The 19,953-nt window shown below is 38.7% G+C and overlaps 1 protein-coding gene across 8 annotated transcripts in view; it reads right to left on the reverse strand.

The window, feature by feature from the left end:
• Nucleotides 1-19,953, reverse strand: part of ACVR1C (activin A receptor type 1C) — a 1,029,031-nt gene that overhangs the window by 549,598 nt on the left and 459,480 nt on the right. For all 8 annotated transcript variants that reach the window (XM_044074849.1, XM_044074848.1, XM_044074841.1 and 5 more), the window contains one exon: nt 332-499. In XM_044074849.1, coding sequence (XP_043930784.1) covers nt 332-499 — 168 coding nt within the window. The remainder of the gene's footprint in view (nt 1-331; nt 500-19,953) is intronic.

Below are 19,953 nucleotides of genomic sequence, written 5' to 3' on the forward strand. Positions count from 1 at the left end.
CAGGTCATCCTGAACATAAGGTCTGCTATGTATTTTTAAAATAAGGCTGTGTGATTTCATTAATGAGTAGAGTGCTTCTTTATTTTGGGCATTTAGGAATCAATGTTTGTCACTTGGTGTTATCAGAATGCAAAGCCATTATTAAAGAGTAATGCTGGTTATAAAGCAATTCATTTTAAAATGTGCATGGCACTCCCCACATTTAAACATTTAAAACATGTTAACCCCCTCAAAATGGAAAATTAAATCTAATTAAACAAAGCATGTGAATGACCAAAATAACTAACATGTTCTGTTATAAAAACAATGAAACAACAGATTCGTAACACACCTTTAGTACCAACAATTTCCATATGAAGATGAGCTAATCCACTAGCAATTGAAAGAGCCAACTTAATCATACCATCCAGTGTCACTGTGTGAATGTTCAGGTAATCATACAGGGAGCCGTTCTCATGATATTCTGATACCAGCCAAAGCTGTGTCCATGTTCCATTATCTGAAGGAGACAGAAAAGGTTTTACAAACACAGAGCAATTATACACAAAAAAAATTGCATTTTAATCAGAAAACTTACAAAAAAAACCCACTCACAGGCACGCGTGCACACACACACACACACACACACACACACACACACACACACACACACACACAAACGCGCACACACACACACACACACACACACACGCATGCAGACAAAACAGAAACTGACAATTTCCCAGCTCATTGGCACTGGCACTTTTGTGGAGGCATTAAAACATGCATTCAAACCCCCCCCAGGATTTAAATAGTACTCACTGAAGACTATTAAGTAAATAACATTTGTAGTAGAAGACATGAATTGCTTCATATGTACACGTACACAATAATAAATGTATTTTTATAAACATTTATCAATTTCAAATGTGTACACAAACAGCTATTAGCCTACCTACTGAAAAACAATATCCTCTCCACCACACAATACGGGTTTCACCCTGGCCATAGCACATCGATAGCACTTATCTCCTACCTTGATATAATCAATAAGGTCCATGATTCAGGTAATATAGTGTCAACCATTATTTTGGACTTATCAAAAGCATCCAACACAATCTCCCACCCTATCCTCGTTACCCAGCTATCTGCTATAGGTCTATCACCCCAGTCTGTTAATTGGTTCAAAAGCTACCTCTCAAACAGAGAGCATGCTGTCAAATGGCAGAACTCCATCTTCTCATATCTGCACAACCCAACAGGAGTACCTCAAGGCTCTGTCCTAAGTCCTCTTCTGTTTAATATTTTCATTAACAACCTAAACCAAACGATCCAACATGGCTCCCAAATTCAGTATGCAAATTACTCTACCATAGTCTGTTCTGCTCAGAGCTCTGATGCCCTACAGAAATCCACCCAAGCAGCATTTTTCACTGTCGAAAAATGGCTTCACAAAAACCATCTCTTCTTAAATCCAAAAAAATCCAAACTTATGATATTCTCTCCTAAGAAAAATACCCCCTCCAACACTGACAACTTTGAAATCTTCTCACTTGTCTCCACCAAAATAAGAGTTAATCACCGATACCCAATTACTGGGGGCAATAATCAATGAAAACCTCAAATTTGATCTTCACATTCAAAACTGTATAAGTAAAACCAACAAAAATTTGGGTTACTGTACTGGCATAATAAATTCCTCTCCCTCCCAACCAAACAAACAAACTTTAGCCTCTTCTTATCTTCTACCCTCACTAACCTATGGTACCCCCCTTACTATTAAATCTACAGTCTTCTTTACTAACAAAACTAGAATCTTGCTATAACAACATTGCAAGATTCGCCACCAATAATCACCACTCTGCACACCACTGTCTAGCCCTCAGACAACTGCAATGGCTGGAACTCCCCCATTACCTACTTCTCCTACAGCTTACAGGTACGCATAAACTAATATACAGGCCTCAAGACTGCCCCGCTCTAAACTACTTAGTTAGCTTCTATAACTCTACCAGGTCCCTACAATCCCAACACCAATGCCTCCTCCAAGTCTATAAGCCCAAGCTACCTGTAGGACAATTGTGCAAAAAATATGCTGAGAATAAAAATAGAACAGTACAATAACAAGAAACTACTAAAAAAACAAAAAAGTACCGAAACTAACACAGCTGAAGGTAAAACAAAAAACTTTAATGCACACAAAAGACAGTTAGCGCTTTCAGGTGTGCTCTCACCGCTTCATCAGACTGTTCTCAACTAGTAACAAAAGCACTTAAACGGCATAAATTAATCAGTCAATTAAGGCACTAATCAAAGCAACAATTATCTGAAAGAAAAATAACACAACTAGAAAGCAAGCAAATAAAACAAATAGAAAACATAAAAAATATATAAAAGTATATAAAAGACAGTCCTATACTTAGTGTTTGAGACATCTAGCTTTTAAAAAAGATTTGAGAGACAACTTCATTAAGACCTGGTGTTTTATCAGCATTAAAAGACAGAATCCATTTTTGCTCTGCAGATTCTGTGCGATTCCTAAGGTCTTCCCTGCTTAGACTCTCAAGAATAATCTCTAGCACAAGAAATTTAAAATTATGTTCCTGCCCCTGGCACATAATATGCTTAACAAGAGCATTAGTGTCTTTCCTGTTTCTAATGTCTCTCTCATGTTCCAGCACCCTGTCCTTGAGTTGTCTATTACTCATGCCTACATAAAAAGCATGACAAACAGTGCAGTAACTGAAATAAACAATGTTCTTGGTCCTGCAATCAGCATAAAAGTTTGTATCTATTTTAAAGTCCATGTTAGGGTGTATGTAAATAGGATTAGAGTGTATAAACTTGCAGGCTATGCAATTTCTGCATTTAAAAGTGCCATGCCTCTCTGACTGTAAAACCTTGTTAGAAGCATTAGAGCACAAATGCCTTTTCAAAGATTTGTTATTTTTAAAAGAAAAGTGTGGAACAAGGTCTATGGCATTTAACTCATCTACAATATCCAAAATGCTCCAGTTCCTTTTAACAATGTCACATATACTACTGACATCAGAAGAGTATGTGAGGGGAAACCTAATCAATCCTGTCCTTTGTTCAGTAGCTATGGCTTCAGTGTTGGATACATCGTAGTATGGTCTACATTTGCCCCCTCTCTCCTTAAACGCATCATTAATGCAACTGTCAGTATTCTTTTCCTTATAGCCTCTATCTATAAAATCCATTTTCAAGGTCTCCAAAGCCTCAGCAAGCTGTTGGTAGTTATTGTGGAGTCTCATGACCCTGTACACCTGCCCCTTAACAACATTCCGGATAACATGTCTAGGATGCATGCTATCTCTATGGAGCAGATTATTCTTTCTTGTGGGTTTCCTATAAATACTAGTTACTAGGATAGTCAAATCAGTTTTGTTCACCTTAACATCAAGGAATTCAATTTCATCAGAAGAATATTTAAAAGTAAATCTTAAAAAATATGTAGACTGATGTAAAAACTCTATAAACTGCGTGAGACTCTCAACTGTCCCCTTCCAAAATAAAAAAATATCATCCACAAATCTTACATACCATAAAATGTGTTCAGAGAAACCCTCAGCTTGAAGTAAAACATCTTTCTCCCATTGTACCAATACAAGGTTGGCATAGCTATTGGCACAGGCTCCATCGCCACGCCAACCTTTTTGTGCATAGAACTGATCGTCAAACAGAAAGACATTATTTTCTAAAACCAGTTCTAGAAGGGCAAAAATTAAATTGATCTTGTCCTCAGTAAAACAGTGACTGACATGCATAAATTTCCTGACATTTTCTATGCCCCAAATATTGGGGATCACAGTATAGAGTGACTCTATATCCATTGTCACTAAAATATAGTCAGCACTCAAATCAGAAGTAGCCACATATAATCTTTGTAGAAAGGTCCTAGTATCTTTTAGGATGGTGTCACAGGTGTCTAACAGAGAATGTAAATTATTTTCGATATAGATAGAAAGTGGCTCGGTTACCCAACCATTCCCAGACACTATCGGGCACATGGGTGGCAATGTTAGATTTTTATGTACTTTGGGTAAGCCATAAATGATCGGTATTAGTGGTTGCTGTACTTCAAAATGTTTAAACAGCTTATTATCAATCATACTCATCATAAGTAAATCAAAGGTAAAGATGGAAACCTTCTCGATCATACCATAAACAGCAGTTTCAGAAATGCAAACATAAGTGGTGTCATCACCTAACAATTTATGCTTTTGTGTTCGATATAAGTCCTTGTCTAGCCCCACAATTCCACCACCCTTATCTGCTGGTCTAATCTCTAAGGATCTCAAATTCTTGAGTTCATTGAGGGTTGCATATTCATCATTATTAAGATTAAAGTATCTCCTCTTTCTATTGGATTTGAACTCTTTTCTTATTTGTTTCTCACAAGTCTGAATAAAGGTCTCTATCTTGGCATTGGATGATGGAATAAAAGTGCTGGGTTTTCTAAAGGAAGCAGTGTCGATATTAACATTGTCAGGTAGCGTAGCTTTCAATGTAAGAGTCCTACAAAACAATCTAAAATCAGTTAGGACACTAGTTAGCTCAGCTTCTCTGGCAGGGATGGATGATAGACCTTTGTTCAGCAATGTTAACTGTGCGGAAGTAAGCTGTACAGAAGAAATATTAAAAACCATGTTGTTTACCTCCGTTTCCGTTGCCCTGTTAGGTTCCCATTCATTTCTGTACTCAGGAGGCGGTAAAGTCTGCCCTTCCTCCCTCGATTCAGTGACCTGTCCCTGATAGGAAAAGGGCTCTGCAGTTGAAAAGAAGTGGTGACCCTAGGCTTGGCTCCAGTGCTGATGTTAGTGGTGGAGTCACCATTATCGTCAGAATGGGATTTCCTTTTTTTATGAAGATGTATCAGGGGTGCTACCTCAGTGGTACTAAGTTTGGTGTAGTGACTCAACTCCACTTCCGGATGACTGAGTCAGTTCTGTGGAATTGGCATTCATGGATCCTTCCATTAAAGATAGAGGCTGGTTCAAAGATTCACTGGTAGCTTCACGCAGAGAATCCAATGTAGGTGGTGCATCTTCCGAGTTCACAGTGAAAGGGCATTTGTGCTCTAATGCTTCTAACAAGGTTTTACAATCAGAGAGGCATGGCACTTTTAAATGCAGATATTGCACAGCCTGCAAGTTTATACACTCTAATCCTATTTACAGATTATTGGATTTTACAGATAGAGGCTATAAGGAAAAGGATATTGACAGTTGCATTACTGATGCATTTAAGGAGAGAGGGGGCAAATGTAGACCATACTACGATGTATCCAACACTGAAGCCATAGCTACTGAACAAAGGACAGGATTTAATTGGTTTCCCCTCACATACTCTTCTGATGTTGGTAGTATATGTGACATTGTTAAAAGGAACTGGAGCATTTTGGATATTGTAGATGAGTTAAATGCCATAGACACTGTTCCACACTTTTCTTTTAAAAATAACAAATCTTTGAAAAGGCATTTGTGCTCTAATGCTTCTACTTCTAACAAGGTTTTACAGTCATGTCAGAACAACCACTCACAGTAGCCAAAAAACAGGGACAAAGTTATAAACCTAGGCTTTAATCTTTGCACAAACGATGTCAGCAGATGTACAATCAAAAGTGGATCCTTAAACAGTGCAAAAACAGAGAATAACAGTTGAACAGATCCACTTTTGATTGTACATCTGCTGATATCGTTTGTGTAAAGGACTGTTATTATCTGTTTTTGCGATGTTTAAGTTCCACTTTTGATTGTACATCTGCTGATATCGTTCGTGTAAAGGACTGTTATTCTCTGTTTTTGCACTGTTTAAGGATCCACTTTTGATTGTACATCTGCTGATATCGTTCGTGTAAAGGACTGTTATTCTCTGTTTTTGCAATGTTTAAGTTCCACTTTTGATTGTACATCTGCTGATATCGTTCATGTAAAGGATTGTTATTCTCTGTTTTTGCACTTTTTAAGGATCCACTTTTGATTCTACATCTGCTGATATCGTTCATGTAAAGGACTGGTATTCACTGTTTTTGCACTGTTTAAGGATCCACTTTTGATTGTGCATTTGCTGATATCGTTCATGTAAAGGACTGTTATTCTCTGTTTTTGCACTGTTTAAGGATCCACTTTTGATTGTACATCTGCTAATATCATTCGTGTAAAGGACTGTTATTCTCTGTTTTTGCACTGTTTAAGGATCCACTTTTGATTGTACATCTGCTGATATCATTCGTGTAAAGGAGTGTTATTCTCTGTTTTTGCACTGTTTACGGATCCACTTTTGATTGTACATCTGCTGACATCGTTTGTGTAAAGATTAAAGCCTAGGTTTATAAGCTTGTCCCAGGTTTTTGGCTACTGTGAGTGGTTGTTCTGACATTATTGGAGATTTTTTGCCACTCTTATACACCATTTTTTTGCTTCAAGCTTTTACAGTCAGAGAGGCATGGCACTTTTAAATGCAGAAATTGCACAGCCTGCAAGTTTATACACTCTAATCCTATTTACATACACCCTGACATGCACTTTAAAATAGATACAAACGTTTATGCTGATTGCAGGACCAAGAACATTGTTTATTTCAGTTACTGCACTGTTTGTCATGCTTTTTATGTAGGCATGAGAAATAGACAACTCAAAGACAGGATGCTGGAACATCAGAGAGATGTTAGAAACAGGAAAGACACTAATGCTTTTGCTAAGCATATTATGTGCCAGGGACAGGAACATAATTTTAAATTTATTGTGCTAGAGATTATTCCTGAGAATCTAAGAAGGGAAGACCTTAGGAATCGTACAGAATCTGCAGAGCAAAAATGGATTCTGTCTCTTAATGCTGATAAGACACCAGGTCTTAATGAAGTTGTCTTTCTTGAGTCTTTTTTAAAAGCTAGTCCTCTCAAACACTAAGTATATGACTGTCTTTTATATACTTTTATATATTTTTTATGTTTACTATTTGTTTTATTTGCTTGCTTTCTAGTTGTGTTATTTTTCTTTCAGATAATTGTTGCTTTGATTAGTGCCTTAATTGACTGATTAACATGATATTTAAGTGCTTTTGTTACTAGCTGAGAACAGTCTGATGAAGCGGTGAGAGCACACCATGAAAGCACTAACTCTCTTTTGTGTGCATTAAAGTTTTTTGTTTTACCTTCAGCTGTGTTAGTTTCGGTACTTTTTCTGTTCTTTAGTACCTGTAGGACAATTATTGCACTCATGCGAAATTGCCAAAGTCTGGAATAACCTCCCTCCTTTTATCTGCTCAAAATAATGTCCTTCTACATTTAAAAGGGAATTACACCTTCATTTTCTATCCAAATGGACATGTAACTGTCCCGCTACTTATTCCCCATCACTTAATTCACCTAGTTATACTCAACCACTGACTTTAGCCTATTCTAACATTGCAAAAGTTATATTCAACCACTGACTCTATGCTACTCTAATTCTGCCATCATATTACTTACCCTAAATCTGCATACATTTCTGTCTTCACTCTCTATTCCCTTACTGCTTCAGCCTCTCCACTGCTCCATCCATTCCCCTTCCCTCATTCTAAGTCTCCCCTCTTTTCTCATCTCCCTTCTAAAATTGGCACCTGCTATTTCTTTTCATTCTTTGCTCTACATGCTGTGCTTCCGTTTTCCCAGAAAATAAATGCATTTACTATTTTAACTTCCTGTATTTGTAACAACCATGAAACTCATTGTTCTATGAATTTGCTCTGTAACATTCTGTTGTTATTTTTCAAATATTATATAACTTCTTGTCTGGAAATGTAACTTAGTAACTGTATGGAGCTTTTCTCCCTGGGCCTCCACCCAAAATGGGCTTCCAAGCACAATGGACTTTCCCAGTAAACAAATGCCAATAAATAAATAAATAAATAAATAAATAAATAAATAAATAATTTCTATATTGCCTAACATACAATAGTAAAGCCTTACTGAGCCTGTGTACTTCTAGATAGTGTAATGCTTGTTTAGTCTGATATGTAAGGAAAAGTAATGGAATATAGCTAGTTTACATCCACTAACCTATTAATTATTTTTTTTAGTAAGGCTGGTTGTTAGACACCATTATACTAATATATATCTGTTATAGTGCTATGGCAACAAGTGTATTCGGTGTTATATAGCTATGATAAACATATTCATTTGTTGGGTATGGTTGTCTTTTATAGTCAAAGTGTATGACATTGTAGTACAAAATACTGCTATGGCTTACACAGCATTAAATATGAAAAAAAAAGTTAAGTGAACAATATGTGTTTAAGTATATTCAAAGTAATAAGAATGAACTGTCTTCAGTCATGGCTGTCAGTGCAATCACCTAAGGTATGTTCATAGTGGGTCTATATTATATGTTCAAAGTTTTATAACTTCGAACATCATAAAATCGAATTTAAATGTTTGAAGTTATAAAACTTCGAGCATATGTACTTAAAAAAAAAAAAACAAACCCAAAACAAATTGTTGTAGGCAGGGAGGCAAGCCCCCCTGCACCCCACACATGGGAGGCTGCACCCTCCACACCCCCCACTCTTTAAATATACCAACTCCAAGACCGCACTACAGTGCAGTAAAGGGAAATCTTCCCTATACCGCATTATAATGCAATGTAATGGGGCAAACAGTTAAAAATGACCACAAATATGTTGAGCAGTTGTGCATAGCTATATTCTCCACATGGTGTACAAATTGGTATGAAGCAAGCCCTACAGTGCAGTGCAGCACACAGAAATAGGAAACACTGATGCATGCCATAAGACTTTGGTTTTAGTTCTGGCTATGCCCTCAGTTTAATAAGGAGGAACTACTGTGGGTCGTTCTAACTCTGTGAGCGCTTGTCATCCAATGTGGTCACAGATAGACCAGTGAGCTTGTTTCTAATAGTTGCTCATGTCTTACAGCAACCACTGTCATGTGTGTCAGTCTTTAGGAGACATATTGCCTCTACCTTCAGAAGATAAATGAGATGGAGGTTCCCTCTCAAGTTTTCTTGGTGTCTGGGGGACCCTATTGTACCCCATAACAATCATAAAACAGAAGTCTGACTACTGAATGTTAAAAACCATTAGAAGCGGTATACTTCACTGTGTGAAAAGTGGGTAAGGTGTGAATGATTCACTGAAAGCTAAAATATTGCTAAGCTGTCTTCATAGAGTGAAGTGCAGTAATGTAGCACAAGGGTAGCATGTTTGCCACATAACCATTCAGATACATGTAAATAGACAGCATGCAATTAAAATAGCACCAGTGTCTAGAAAGCAGGCAGCAATGTACATTAATATGTCAAGTGCATAAGTTCATCTGCACCTGTGTTGAAAGCTGAAGTGCAGTGAAGAGCACAGACTCCTTCAGATTCTCATTAAACTCAAGCATTGCAACCCACTTCTCTGAAACAGAGTTGAATGACACCCTGTTTAATAAACATGTCTGCTCTTATTGTCTTGTTCTTAATGCTTTCAAAATTAGTGTTGGGGTTCCTAGCCAATCTGTTATCGATATACTTCCAACTCAAACAGCATCTGTAGAAATGGATCACTGAAAACTTTGTAAGCAAGACAAAGCTTGCACCTTTGATACCTCTATAAATACCCAATGTCCATCCACTTATAGGCATAAAATGTAGAGATGTATTCCCAACTAAAGCTAACTAATGATTTATGTAAGTTGCCTCAGACATTAATTTCCCTAGACATGAACGCTCTAAACATTGTACCTGTTGTTTTCATACAAAATGCTATGATTGTCATAGCATGCCGATGAAACAGGATGTACAAAAATACCCGGCTCTATCTCAGCGATAGCCTCTAACATAGTTTCACTTCTCAAACACGTATGTCTGGCAATGCTAGATTTTCCAAATGACATGATCTTATATTTCATAACATTAAACCTGAATCCAAACTGCATGGCCCATGTATCAATAACAAAAAAGTGTATATTCAATTTTGCAAAAAATGCCCCAGTTATTAAGGTACAAACTTTGTAATCCATTTTGCATTTGAATATCCAGGACTTATCAGTCAGATAAATAGACTCCAAAACAGTTTATAGATTAGTACTAGGCTAATTATCATTGCAAGCCTAGATAATTAACCCATGGGAGAATCAAACCCTGCACCTTGTATATGCAAGGTAAACACCTTAACCATTACGTAACACTCCCAATCCGGTTCTCTCTGCAATGCCAACTTGCATATTAGTCCTATCAGATGATGTCTCCAAGTCTTTCTCAGTTTGCATCTTGCCACTTAGCCAAATATCATTCCATTTAATAGTGTGATGATTAACCCCACTAGATGTTAGACTAGTTACCCTTCATGTGAAACTGTCAAATGCTTTAGCTGAATGCATGTATATATTATATATTATATATAAAAAAAAAATATGTATATATATATATAATATATACATATATATATATATATATATATATATATATATATATATATATATGTATATATTAATAGTGTAGTCTGCCCTCTCTGTACCACAGCCACACTAATTAATATGAATAGTGCAGTATGTCCTCTCTGTACCACAGCCACACTAAATTAATATGAATAGCGCAGTGTCTCTTCACTGTACCACAGCCACACTAATTAATATGAATAGTGTAGTGTGTCCTCACTGTACCACAGCCACACTAATTAATATGAATAGTGTAGTGTGTCCTCACTGTACCACAGCCACACTAATTAATATGAATAATGCAGTGTGCCTTCACTGTACCACAGCCACACTAATTAATATAAATAGTGTAGTGCATCCTCTTTGTGCCACAGCCACACTAATATCAGTGGTTTAGTATGTCCTCACTGTCCCACAGCCACACTATTTAATACCTGTAGTGTAGTGTGTCCTCACTGTGCCACAGCCATACTAATAAATATGAATAGTGTAGTGTGTCCTCACTGTGCTACAGCCACACTAATTAACTCATTATATCCGAGTGATGCCTCCAGGTGCATCTGCAGTTAACTCCTACTGATGCCTCTAGGTGTCAAATATTGCTTGTTCATATTTGCATCAATAATTCCAAAACCATGGTGTATACAAGGTTTTAGATAAATTGATCTTAAAGCTTACACAATGGCAAACTTAACTGCATTAATATTTGACCTCTGTCTAGTGCAGGTAAATAGATATTAATTGTTGTTTTTACAATATTTATATAGATATAATTTTCATATTTTTCTAAATACCTCAACAACCAAAAACACAGACATAACTCCTTATCCTAAAATGAAAGGTTTCATTGAGATGAACAAAATGCTGCTAACTGTAAGTGTGTAACTTGAGTTGTTGCTGAAATACTGCAAGTTGTTTATAAAATATTTATTTATTTATTTAAGTCTGATGACCGGGGAAGTCCTCTGGGCCAAGAAGAGTCTGTTTTCAGTGGAGGCCCGGGGAGAAAAGCTGCACAATAATTGCAAGTTACATTTCACATGTTACAAAATACATAGTTCATACAGCTAATTAAACATTTACAGATAAGCTCCATATTTGCAATTGGCTTGTCACAATGTTACAAAAATAAAAGACATAATTCAATACAGAAATGTCAATATTTACATAAAGGGAATACTTTTGTTATAAACTCAATTGTAGGTTTAACATTTCAAAATATATAACTACTAGCCATTAGTACGTTAGGAAAATATTTTGCATGGAGAAGGTAACATTATATTTGAGACTGGAGAGTACAGTACAATAGATATTAGAGAGAAAGTTAATTTTTGGTAGGGAAGGGATTGTTTTGGGTGGGATGAAGTAATATTAGAGGTAGTTGAATGAGTCGGTGCAAGGTGGAATGAGGGGGGTTTTAAGTTGGAGCATGGCAAGGGCATTCCCATTTGGAAGAAAGATGAGAGACTAGCTGAGATTTGAAATTTGTATGGTTAGGTAGGTTGCGTAGGTGTGTGGGGAGAGAGTTACACTGTTTAGCTAAGGAGTGGGACAGCAGTAGATGGCCAGGAGGTCGTGCAGGTTTGTGGACCTGAAGGAGAGTTTGTTTTTTGGATCTGAGTGAGCGGTTGGGAATGTAAGGTTTTAAGGAAGTAGCGAGAGGTGGGCAGTTGGCAGGTTTAAAGTTGAGCTTGTGGGCAATGGTGAGTTGTAGGTAACTGAGGTAGTTGGATAGTTCAAGCCAGTTGAGGGTGAGGAGGGAGTGGCAGTGGTGGGATACGTTTTTTGAATTGGCTGCAAATTTGGAGATCTTGTGGTAGCAGGATTCAAGTTCAGACAGAAGGCCAAGATGGAGTTTGGTGAAAAGAGGGGCACCATGCATAAGGGAGGGGAGTAGGAAGGTGGATGCAAGAGTTTGATGAGTAGAGGGGCTTAGGATGCAGTTGTGCCTTTAGAGGAGACCTAACTTTTGGTGTGTTTTCTTGATTGCGGAGTGGATGTGGGTGTCAAATATTAGTTCTTCATCAATAATGATGCCAAGAAGCTTGATGTTGGGAACGATTTCAAGGAGGGTGCTGTTTTGGCTCGGTATGGTGAATGTGGATTTGTCAATGATGGAGTTTTTGGTAGGGGAAAATACCACTAGTTTGGTTTTATTTTTATTTAGTGCTAGATGCTTAAACTGCATCCAGATTTCTGTTTTGGAAAAGGCTAGTTGGGTTTTTTCTAGGAGCTCAGAGGGGGAGAAGGCTGAGCAGATGATTGTTGAGTCATCTGCATACTGGATGACAGATGAGTCTGGGATGGATTGGTGAAATCTGTTAATGAATAGGTTGAAGAGAGGCGGGCCAAGAATAAAACCTTGTGGGACACCTGTGGGTGTGGGAAGGAAGAGGGAGGTTGAAGGTTTCCATTGGGCAGCTTGTTGGCAGTTGGACAAGTAACTGTAAAACCAGGCGATGGTGGTGGGAGAGAGGTGTAGAGTGAAGAGTTGGGATACAAGTAGGGTGTGTGAGATGGTGTCAAAGGCCTTTGACGGATCTAGAAAAAGTGTGGATATGAACTTGCCTGAGTTGCGTTTGAGGTTTATGGTTTCAAGAAAGGAAAGAAAGGCAGTCATGGTGCTGTGGCCAGGGCAGAAACTGTGTTGAATAGGGGAGAGGGGATTGTTTAGTGTTAGGTGTGCCATGAGTTGTGCTTGTATCATTTTCTATAGTATTTTAGAAAGAGGGAAAGGATGGCAATAGGCCTGCAGCTGGTGGTATCAGTATTTTTGTCACCTTTGTGGAGGGGGATGATGTAGGCTTGGCACCAGATAGAAGGGACGTATGATTCTTGTATGAATCTATTTATAAGAATAGAGATGGGATAGGCAATGCTATCTGCAGATTGTTTGAGGAAGGTGGGTGGAAGGTTGTTGGCTGTATTGTGACAGGGTTTAAGTTTGAGGAGAAGTGTTTTTTATAGTGCTTGTGGGGATGGGCTTGAGGCAGAAGGATGTGGATGAAGGTTGATGATTGAGGTGGTGATTGGGGCAAGAGGGGATGGTGGTGGAGGAGGGGGGTGGAAAGAAGGCTGATAGTTTAGCTATGCAGTCTATGAAGAATGAGTTGAACTGGAAGGCTGCTTCAATGTTGGTGAGGTTGGGGTTTGGGCAGGGGATTTCTTTGTTGCCAGGATGCATGGATGATATGGAGTACCAGAACTTTTTGGGATTTGTTGAGTGCAATGACTAGATTTTGGAATAGTGGGCTTTGCAGTTTATAGTTATTAGTTGTTTTGTGGATTTTCATAGTTGCTAATACTCTAGGAGGGTGTTAGGGTTTTCATGTTTTTGATATTGTTTCCAGTTTTTGTCCCTTTGGTGCCAGGCTAGTTTAGTATCTTTTGATAACCATGGTCAGGGATTGGTTTTGATGTATTTTGTTCGAGGGAGGGCTTGCTGATTGAGAAGGGCTAAGAATGAGTAGTTATAGTAGGAAATGGCATCATCTACAGGAAGGGTTTTTAGAGGGGACCAGTCAGTATGCTTTAAGCATTTGGAGAAAGTTAGAGGGTTGAAAGAGGAGAGGTTGCGGGTTTGGATGTAATAGTGTTGTTTATGCAGTGGAGATAGGAGATGGTCGGCAAAGGGTGGTAGGTGATCGCTGAGAAGATCAGGTAATATTCCAGCTTTGGTGATACGGTTTGGGTGAGTTGTTAGAATCCAGTCAATGATGGTACCAGACATATCATCTTTATTTGGTCTGGTTGGAGATTGTATTAGTTGGGAGAAGTTGTACAGGTTGATTGTGTGGGACGGGGCTTCAGAGTTAATAGTGTTCCAGTTGATGTTGGTATCACCAAGTATATAGGTTTCATTTTTTTATATTGGAGGAGAACTAGGACAGGATGTTTTCAAGAGTTTTGATATTATCGCCAGGGGGAATATAGAGGGCAGCAATACATATGGACTTGTGGTTGTTTATTTTTAGTAAACCTATTATAATTTCAGCATTGGCAAAGGTTGGTATTTTATTGGAGTAGGGAGTTATGGTATGGGAGGAGAGGTAGATTATTGCTACTCCACCTCCTTTTTTGTGGGCTCTGTCATTGCGAATGATTTGGAAACCTGGTGGTAGGATTTCGCTAGCTTTTATATAGGTTTTTAGCCAGGTTTCAGAAACAGCATTAATGTTGGGGTGGTTATGGGAGAGCCAGGCATAGAGGTTATGGGTTTTGTTATTTAGGCTTTGTGCATTAAGTGTTGTGAGGTGAATGGACTTTGACTTTGTGTATTGAGTGGAGAGTTTGGTGAGATTGATGTTAGAGATGGGTCCGAGGTTGAGGTGGATGTCACCGGCTAGTGAGGGAGAGAGAGATGTGGTGGAGTAGAAGAGTGAGGCAGTGTGTTGGGCAAGGGTAGTTTGGGTTGTGTGAGAGTAGTGATTTTCTAGTACCACATTAAAGAGGGGAGTACAGGGGGGGGTTGGGTTGGGAGCAATTTTGTTTTGAAAAAATAGATTGGGGGAAGAGTTAATGTGAGATGGATGAGTAGGATGGGAAGTGAGGTTGATGGTATGATGCAGTGAAGTGTGTGTGAGAGTTATGACAAGGGTTGGGAAAAAGTGTGAGATAGGTAAGAGAAGAGAGAGAGATTAGTAGGGCAGATGGGGTTATAGGGAGAGATGTTATGTAGAGCATTGTAAGAGGGGTGGATGTTTGGGGTGATGTAGATCTACAGGTGGGTGGAGTTTGGGTTAGGTGGATTGTGATTGGAGAGGCGATGGGTGGGGAGGAGTCAGGAGATGTATAAAAATACAGGTAGTGGTTCTGGTGGAATCTGGGGGTAGGATAGGGGAGCGGAGTGAGCCCAAAGGGTGAACAGAGTGGGCTACACCTTCCGGGAGGAGCAGCAGTCGCCAAACAGAAAACAATCAGTGAGAAGGTTAGCAAATACAGAAATAGGGCAGCCTAGCATTTTGATTTGAATGTTACCTTTGTGTTTGTTTTTATTATTTATGCACCAATGGGGAGCTGCAGTTCACTGAGAAGTAGGAAAATGTAGTTATGCCAGGGGTTTTAGAAAGGGACATGCAGTAAATTATGACTCAGTAGAGTACTAATTAAAAAAGAATGGGGTATGGTATAAGTGAGTACATTACTGAGGATTCCTATGAAGCAAGGGCAGAAAAGCTAAGTCAAAAGATGGTGCCTTTCTACATCAGTTTTTTTTATTCCTCTGTAATTAAGCAGGAGTGGGAAGGAGGTGTATAGATTCAAGGTGGGGGAGGAAGATAGACACAATGTAATACAAGGTTGTCAGCCAGAAAAACTGGACTAGGCCAGCTGCTAAGAAAACAATCAGGGAAACAAAGTTCAGTCAATTCCAGGTCAGTGTAGTGCAGTACCTTCCTAATAACTACAAATCTTGTGCAACTAATTTAGTACAGTGTGGTGAAAAGGACCACTACTTCTATAGGAAAAAAAAAAACAATTGAAGTATGGGCTGCAGGTACATAGGTAAACCTTTTCCAATTGAAAGAAATTTTTGTTTTTTCTTTTTGGCTTTTCCCAGTTAGGGGTCACCACAGCGAACCTCTGGTCCGCTAATGATTGGCAGTCGATTTTTATGGTGCCGAGTTGCCAGCCCGATGCCCAACCTTCAGCACAGGTACGCCCATTCACGCATGTCTTTTGAATGCCACTCAACTGTGGGGAGGACAAGTAAACTCCACACAGAAGGCACTCCAGCCGAGAATCGAACAGGAGAACCTCTTGCTGTGAGGCAAAAATGCTACCGCTGCACCATCGCTGCTTACTCCAATTGAAAGAAAGTAGTTTTAAGTAATTGACCTAGGAGTACAATAGGAAGAGAAAAAAAATGAGGGGGGCAGTAGTGTGCACGCTTACAGTAAAAGGCTATAGCAAAAAGTATTTAATTTGTCCTCTAAACTGAAGACAGCTCTAACATACACTAGTGTAGCTGAAAGCACTTTAGTGTTCCACCAACTCAGGGTCTCACAGTGCAGGGCAACCAGACAGCCTTTGGTTTATTGGAGGTTGGCCAAGACACAGAATAAAGCTTTTGCTGGGGGGACTGGAAATAAAAAAGAAAAAAGGAGATAAATATTAAGTCTGAAGTTTTAAATCACTCTGATTACCAAGTAACTAAGATAGAGGATGCAGGGGAAGAGCAGCATACCTTGTAAGAAATAGCACAATTCTATGAGCAACACAAAATGCAAGGATAGCAGAGAGAAAAAAATAAAAAAACAAAAGGTAACTGCAGTTGATACCAGGCTATTATAACATACACTACACTATTATGAATTGTTATAAAGGCTATGAAGAGAAAACAGTAACTACTGAGATGCTACACAAAATTTAGTATTCTCCACTAAAAGTCAGGAATAACAGTGGTATGCTACAGAAACACAAGTATCTACGGAGATGCTACACACAGTTTAGAATTCTCCAAATTAAAGTCAGAAATAACAGTGATATTATGTAGAAACACAGTCACTTGTTTCCTTGTTACTTGTTACCAGTCTAATACATCTTGTCACTTGTTACCAATCTAATAATTACTGTGTTTACTCTGACTTATAAAATTCAGTTTAAAATACTATGACTATAAAAATAGTTTGTACTGAAGAGTTTGCCATTTATACTTCTTTCATAATAAGCGTGGTTCCAGAGCTATGAACATTTGTTTGAAATGTGAGGACATAATTTGATTCTGTCAAAGAGCTTAGGCTCCGCCCATTGGATGTTACAGTGCAAACTTCCTGAATTCCATTGGAGTGAATGAGTTAATATGAATAGTGTAGTGTGTTACCTCCCTGTTCCACAGCCACACTAATTAATATGAATAGTGCAGTGTGTCCTCACTGTCCCACAGCCACACTAATTTATATGAATAGTGCAGTGTGTCCTCACTGTCCCACAGCCACACTAATTTATATGAATAGTGTACAGTATCCTCACTGTCCCAAAGCCACACTAATGAATATGAATAGTGTAATGTGTCTTCATTGTCCCACAGCCATACTAATTAATATCAATAGTGTACAGTATCCTCACTGTCCCACAGCCGCATTAATTAATATGAATAGTTTAGTGTGTCCTCACTGTTCCACAGCCACACTAATATCAGTAGTCTAGTGTGTTCTCACTGTGCCACAGCCACAGTAATTCATATGAATAGTGTAGAGTGTCCTCATTGTCCCACAGCCACACTAATTAATATGAATAGTGTACAGTGTCCTCACTGTCCCACAGCCGCACTAATTAATATGAATAGTGTAGTGTGTCCTCATTGTCCCACAGCCATACTAATTAATATGAATAGTGGACAGTATCCTCACTGTCCCACAGCTACACTAATTAATATGAATAGTGTAGTGTGTCCTCATTGTCCCACAGCCATGCTAATTAATATGAATAGTGTACAGTGTCCTCACTGTCCCACAGCCACACTAATTAATATGAATAGTGTAGTGTGTCCTCATTGTCCCACAGCCATACTAATTAATATGAATAGTGGACAGTATCCTCACTGTTCCACAGCCACACTAATTAATATGAATAGTGTAGTGGGTCCTCATTGTCCCACAGCCACACTAATTAATATGAGTAGAGTAGTGTGTACTCACTGTCCCACAACCACACTAATTTATATGAATAGTGTACAGTGTCCTCACTGTCCCACAGCCACACTAATTAATATGAATAATGTACAGTATCCTCACTGTCCCACAGCCACCCTAATTAATATGAATAGTGTACAGTATCTGCCTTGTCGCACAGCCCCACCAATTAATATGAATAGTGTACAGTATCCTCACTGTCCCACAGCCACATTAATTAATATGAATAGTGTAGTATATCCTCAGTGTTCCACAGCCACACCAATTAATCTGAATAGTGTACAGTATCCTCACTGTCCTACAGCCACACAGATATGAATAGTGTAGTGTTTCCTTATTGTCCCACAGATATACTAATTAATATGAATAGTGTTGTGTGTCCTCACTGTCCCACAGCCACACTAATTTATATGAATAGTGTACAGTATCCTCACTGTCCCACAGCCACACTAATTAATATGAATAGTGTAGTGTGTGCTCACTGTCCCACAACCACACTAGTTAATATCAGTAGTCTAGTGTGTCCTCACTGTACTACAGTCACACTAATTAATATGAATAGTGCAGTGTGTCCTCACTGTCCCACAGCCACACTAATTTATATGAATAGTGTACAGTGTCCTCACTGTCCCACAGCCACACTAATTAATATGAATAGTGTAGTGTGTGTTCTCATTGTCCCACAGCCATACTAATTAATATGAAGAGTGCAGTTTGTCCTCACTAGCTCATACCCACGCTAATTTATATGAATAGTGTACATAATCCTCACTGTCCCACAGCCACACTAATTAATATGAATAGTATAGTGTATCCTCATTGTCCCAAAGCCACACTAACATCAGTAGTCTAGTGTGTCCTCATTGTACCACAGCCACACTAATTAATATGACTAGTGCAGTGTGTCCTCACTGTCCCACAACCACACTAATTTATATGAATAGTGTACAGTGTCCTCACTGTCCCACAGCCACACTAATTAATATGAATAATGTACAGTATCCTCACTGTCCCACAGCCACACTAATTAATACGAATAGTGTAGTGTGTCCTCATTGTCCCACAGCCATACTAATTAATATCAATAATGTACAGTATCCTCACTGTCCCACAGCCACACTCATAGGAATAGTGTAGTCTGTCCTTATTGTCCCACAGCCATACTAATTAATATGAATAGTGTAGTGTGTCCTCACTGTTCCATAGCCACACTGATTAATATGAATACTGCAGTGTGTCCTCACTGTCCCACAGCCATACTAATGTATATGAACAGCGTACAGTATCCTCACTGTCCCACAGACACATTAATTAATATGAATAGTGTAGTGTGTCCTCATTGTCCCACAGTCATACTAATTAATATGAATAGTGTAGTGTGTCCTCACTGTCCCACAGCCACACTAATTAATATCAGTAGTCTAGTGTGTCCTCACTGTGCCACAGCCATACTAATTAATATGAATAGTGCAGTGTGTCATCTCTGTGCCTCAGCCACATAATTAATATAAATAGTGTAATGTGTCCTCACTGTGCCACAACCACACTAATTAATAACAATAGTGTAGTATGTCCTCACTGTGCCACAGCCACATTAATTAATGTGGATAGTGTAGTGTGTCCTCACTGTCCCACAGCCACACTAATTAATATGAATAGTGTACAGTGTCCTCACTGTCCCACAGCCACACAAATTAATATCAGTAGTGTAATGTGTCCTCACTGTCCCACAGCCATACTAATCAATATGAATAGTGTAGGGTATCCTCACTGTGCCACAGTTGTATTCAGCTGGCAGCAGTTAGCTGACCTCAAATTGTGTCTACTTTTGTGCAAAATATAATGACGTGAAGAAGCGAATCTCCCAAACTGTAAGGAAAAGGAGGGCATAGCTTCACA

Source organism: Protopterus annectens, chromosome 6.part0, assembly GCF_019279795.1.
Source record: "Protopterus annectens isolate FY-2018-M chromosome 6.part0, PAN1.0, whole genome shotgun sequence".
NCBI lineage: Eukaryota > Metazoa > Chordata > Ceratodontiformes > Protopteridae > Protopterus > Protopterus annectens.